At 56.6% G+C, this 3771-nt stretch overlaps 1 protein-coding gene across 31 annotated transcripts in view; it reads right to left on the reverse strand.

The window, feature by feature from the left end:
• The window catches only part of COQ8B (coenzyme Q8B), a 24311-nt gene extending 20730 nt beyond the window's left edge, over window positions 1-3581 (reverse strand). For 2 of the 31 annotated variants that reach the window (XM_074023632.1, XM_045379209.2), the window contains exons 1-4: window positions 3523-3581; window positions 1218-1322; window positions 965-1084; window positions 754-820 (exon numbers count right to left, since the gene is read on the reverse strand). Coding sequence is in view for 9 of the 31 variants with exons in the window: in XM_045379209.2 (XP_045235144.2) it covers window positions 754-820; window positions 965-1084; window positions 1218-1319 (289 nt within the window). In the remaining 22 variants the exon portion in view is untranslated. Of the gene's footprint in view, window positions 1-753; window positions 821-964; window positions 1085-1217; window positions 1323-1598; window positions 1805-2011; window positions 2473-2585 lie in introns of those variants that run through there. The other 29 variants (XM_074023636.1, XM_065535503.1, XM_074023635.1 and 26 more) reach the window with 18 other exon arrangements.
• Between the last annotated feature and the right edge of the window lie 190 nt (window positions 3582-3771).

The raw sequence follows: 3771 nt of genomic DNA on the forward strand, positions 1-3771 counted from the left end.
GATCTCTGGGCAGCCTGGTGCCAAAGCTCTACCACTGCCTGACCAACATGGTGAAACCCCGTCTCTACTAAAAACACAAAAATTAGTGGGGAGTGGTGGACACGTGCCTGTGATCCCAGCTACTCAGGAGGCTGAGGCAAGAGAATCGGCTTGAACCTGGGAGGTGGAGGTTGCAGTGAGCCGAGATGGCGCCACTGCACTCCAGCCTGGGTGACAGAGGGAGACTCCGTCTCAAAAACAAAAAACAAAAAACAGAAAACAAATAACCAGGCATGGTGGCAGGCACCTGTAATTCCAGCTACTCAGGAGGCTGTGGCAGGAGAATTGCTTGAATGTGGGAGGCAGAGGTTGCAGTGAGCCAAGATGGTGCCACTGCACTCCAGCCTGGGCAACAGAGCGAGACTGTCTCAAAGAAAAAAAAAAAAGTACCCGGGCGTGATGGTGCACAAGTGTGGTCCCAGCTACTCAGGAGGCTGAGGCGAGATAATTGCTTGAACCCAGGAGTTTGAGGCTGCAGTGATTGCGCCACTGCACTCCAGCTTGGGTGACAAAATGAGACTCTGTCTCAGAAAAAAAAAGAAATCATCATTTACATTCCTCTCAATTTCTCTTGGCTTTGCAGGCCCCTGCCTTTGTCTCTCTTTCTCTGTCTCTCTCTCTTTCCTGTCTGATTCATCCTCTCCCTTGCTTCAATCTGTAAATGTTGCCTCTTCTAATTGAGGTCACACAAAGATCCCCCAAAGTCACACCTACCCCCAAAGTTGGCCAAGCGGCTGATGCGGGAGGCAGGCACCTTGCGTTCTCGAGAGCGGTCACTCAGCTGGGAAATGGGGACAAGGTCTGAGTGTGGGAAAGTGGACATCCTGCCCAGAGAGTGCAGCCACCCTGCCACCACACCCTTCCCCAAGTTCACAGGGCCAGCAGTTTTCGTGGGGTGTTGCTGGGTGGGTGGGGGTAATGATACCTGGAGCCGGGGTGTCTTCCTGGGACGGGCCTCCCGTGCCCTGCGAATGTCCTCCTCACCCAGGCCTCTCCCAGGCCCACCCTGGTAAAACTTTTGGGCCCAAGAACCTCCACATGGCCCCTGCAAGAGACATACTTTGATTAGGAGGGGAGGACATGGGATCACCTGGCCCTTCTGGGCCCCTCCTGTCCTTTTACTCCACGAAGTCTCCCTCAGCCTCTTCCCCTTGGGGACCTGCTCCCCAGCCTCTTACCCAGTGGTGGGGCCCAGGCCCCAGGGCCCCACAAGGCCGACCAACAGTCTGGCCCAGCTGTCCACCGGTCCCCTGAAGTAGGCCCCCCACCTTCAGCCACATTGCCTGCAGGAGAAGAGGAGGGATTATTCAGGTGGGAGTTGCCTGGCTTCTTGGCCAGGCCCCCATGTTCCTCTGTGTCCACCCTCTCTGATTTCCACCCACCAAATACTTCCTCCACTATTAATAGATTCCCACAGTTTCTCCTGGTTCTCCCCTGGTTGCTAAGAACCCTTAGCTCTTCCTGCGCGCCTCCCAAAACCCACTTTCCCCCTCTCCCAACCCTCGCCGTTGCTAGGGTCCTCCCCCGTTTCTAGACACCCACAGTTCCTCAGGGGCTACCTCTCCACTTCTCTGAAACCCCCTTCGTTGCTATGCACCGCCTTCCCCTCTGTTGGCCCTGTAGGCACCCGCAATTCCTCCGGTGTCCCCCGCCCGATCCCCACCCCGTTACTGGGCACCTCCACCCGTTGCTAAGCACCCACTGCTGTCAGCCTCCGATTCCGCAACTTGCTGGGGGCCTCCTGTGCTTCCGGGAGCCTCAGCATGCCCGCCCCCTTCGGCCAGCCAACCAATGGCGCGGCAGCAACTCGCTGACTGGCATGGAGTTTCCCCATCTGTGCGCGGAGGAACCGGCCAGGAGCGAGGCCCGAGCGTTGGAGTCGGGAATTAGGGTGGGCGTCCGGGGGCCCACCTTTGGGGATTGCTGAGGCATCGCGGGAGCGCAAGAGTGCCCTGTCTGCCCTTCCACTCACCTCAAAGTGCCTTGTACGCGACAGACCCGTCTGTTCCCTACACTTCCTTGCAAAGTCTCCCTTACAAACCTGACGCCTCTCTTCTGCACGCGTATCTTGCCAACCCCCCTTCTTATTTTTACCCCTGGCAGGCTCAACACATCTCCTATGAATACACATTCTTCCCAGCAAACATTTCCCTTGCACATGGAGCCCCTCCACTTTGCACAAACACCCACATTCTGGCACCCAACCTCCTTCCTTGCGCATATAAACCCCTTGCCTTGCTTGCCAACTGTTTCCCGCTCACGCCTTCAACTCTTTCGTGTACATACCCCCCCACACACACTTGCACACTGAGGCTCTGTTCCCTCACACACCCTGCTCTCTCCGCTCCCCGCCCACCTGCGGGATGGTGCGACTGGGAGCCCTCTGCTTCCTGTAGGCCTGACATTTCCCAGAACACACTCATCCAAGATTCCCAGTGCTGAGTCAGGAACCTTGGCATCCCAGAAAACCAGCTCCCATCCTGTGTGTGTGTGTGTGTGTGTGTGTGTCTTGGAAAGCCTGCTCTCCCCACAACAGGCTGACTCACCCACTTCTCACAGTCTGGAATAGAAGCAGCTGGTTGGGGCATCTTTCCCACCACTGGGAGAGTTAGGGATGCCGATGCTTCCCCCACAGAACCCAGCTGTCCCAACCCCTCTTGTCGGGAATCAGGCCTCTTTGTCTCTATTCCTGTACTGTGTAACCTCAGAAAAGCCCTCATCCCTCTCTGAACTTCTCCTTCCCAACCTGTATGATGTACTGGGTGGGCTCCTGCCTTTGACGTCTCATTGGTCTGTGAAGAGGTGACTCATTTTAGAGCCTTGGACCTGTACCCAGTGTCTCCCCCAGCTGATTCAATTTCAAGACAATCCACCTCCTGTCCCCCTTCAGACGTGAAGGGCTGACTCAGGAGCTGGGTGGCAGTTCAGCCTCAGGGACAAAATATATCAAAATCACCTAGGACAATAAATAATCCCACTGGGCTACAACTGACAGTGCCAGGCCTGGGGCCACGTGCTTCACATATATGAGATCATATCAGATAGCCCCGTAGCTGCAAACAAAGGGTAGAGGCCGGCGGATCTCTGAGCCTCGGTCCTCATGTGTAAAATGGAGCCCTGGCATCCCTATTGTTCAGTCTTGGAGAATGACCTGAAATCGTGTCAGGGTCTGATACAGAACAAGTGCTCTATACATGAGAGAGATTACGGAAAATTAAATGGAGCGTAAGTCATTTGCTCAGGGTAGCGGAGCTGGGAACTGGCAGAGGAAGGTCTCGAACCCATAACCGTGGGATCTCCAAGTCTTTGAAAGTCTGTCCCGCCCCTGCGTGAAGAATGGGCGCAGGGCTGAACTCGTCACCAGGGGTTTTAGGGAAGGTTGAACTTGTCATTCAACTGTGTAGGGAGGGTGGATTAGTCACAGGGGTGGAGTGAAGGGGCCCACTGGCGCGCCACGAGGACCCCAGTGCCCTAGATGCATACCTGGTCGCGCTTCGGACGCTCAGAGGCAAACCCCCTCCTCTTGGGAGGCGGAGTCAGACGAGGCTCCGTCTCGTTCCGTTGCGCCACGTCCGGTGGGGCGGGGCTTCGGGGCTTTCCCTGTAAGGGGAGTATCGGTTAACCCTTGCGCAGCGGGGCGGGCTGGAGCTCCGCGGGCCGGAACCCGAGAGTCGGGGCTCCCCAGCCACACCCCTCGCAGGATTTAAAGGGATAGGAGTGGCCGGGTCGGCC

The sequence above is a fragment of the Macaca fascicularis genome, chromosome 19, assembly GCF_037993035.2.
Source record: "Macaca fascicularis isolate 582-1 chromosome 19, T2T-MFA8v1.1".
Lineage (NCBI taxonomy): Eukaryota > Metazoa > Chordata > Mammalia > Primates > Cercopithecidae > Macaca > Macaca fascicularis.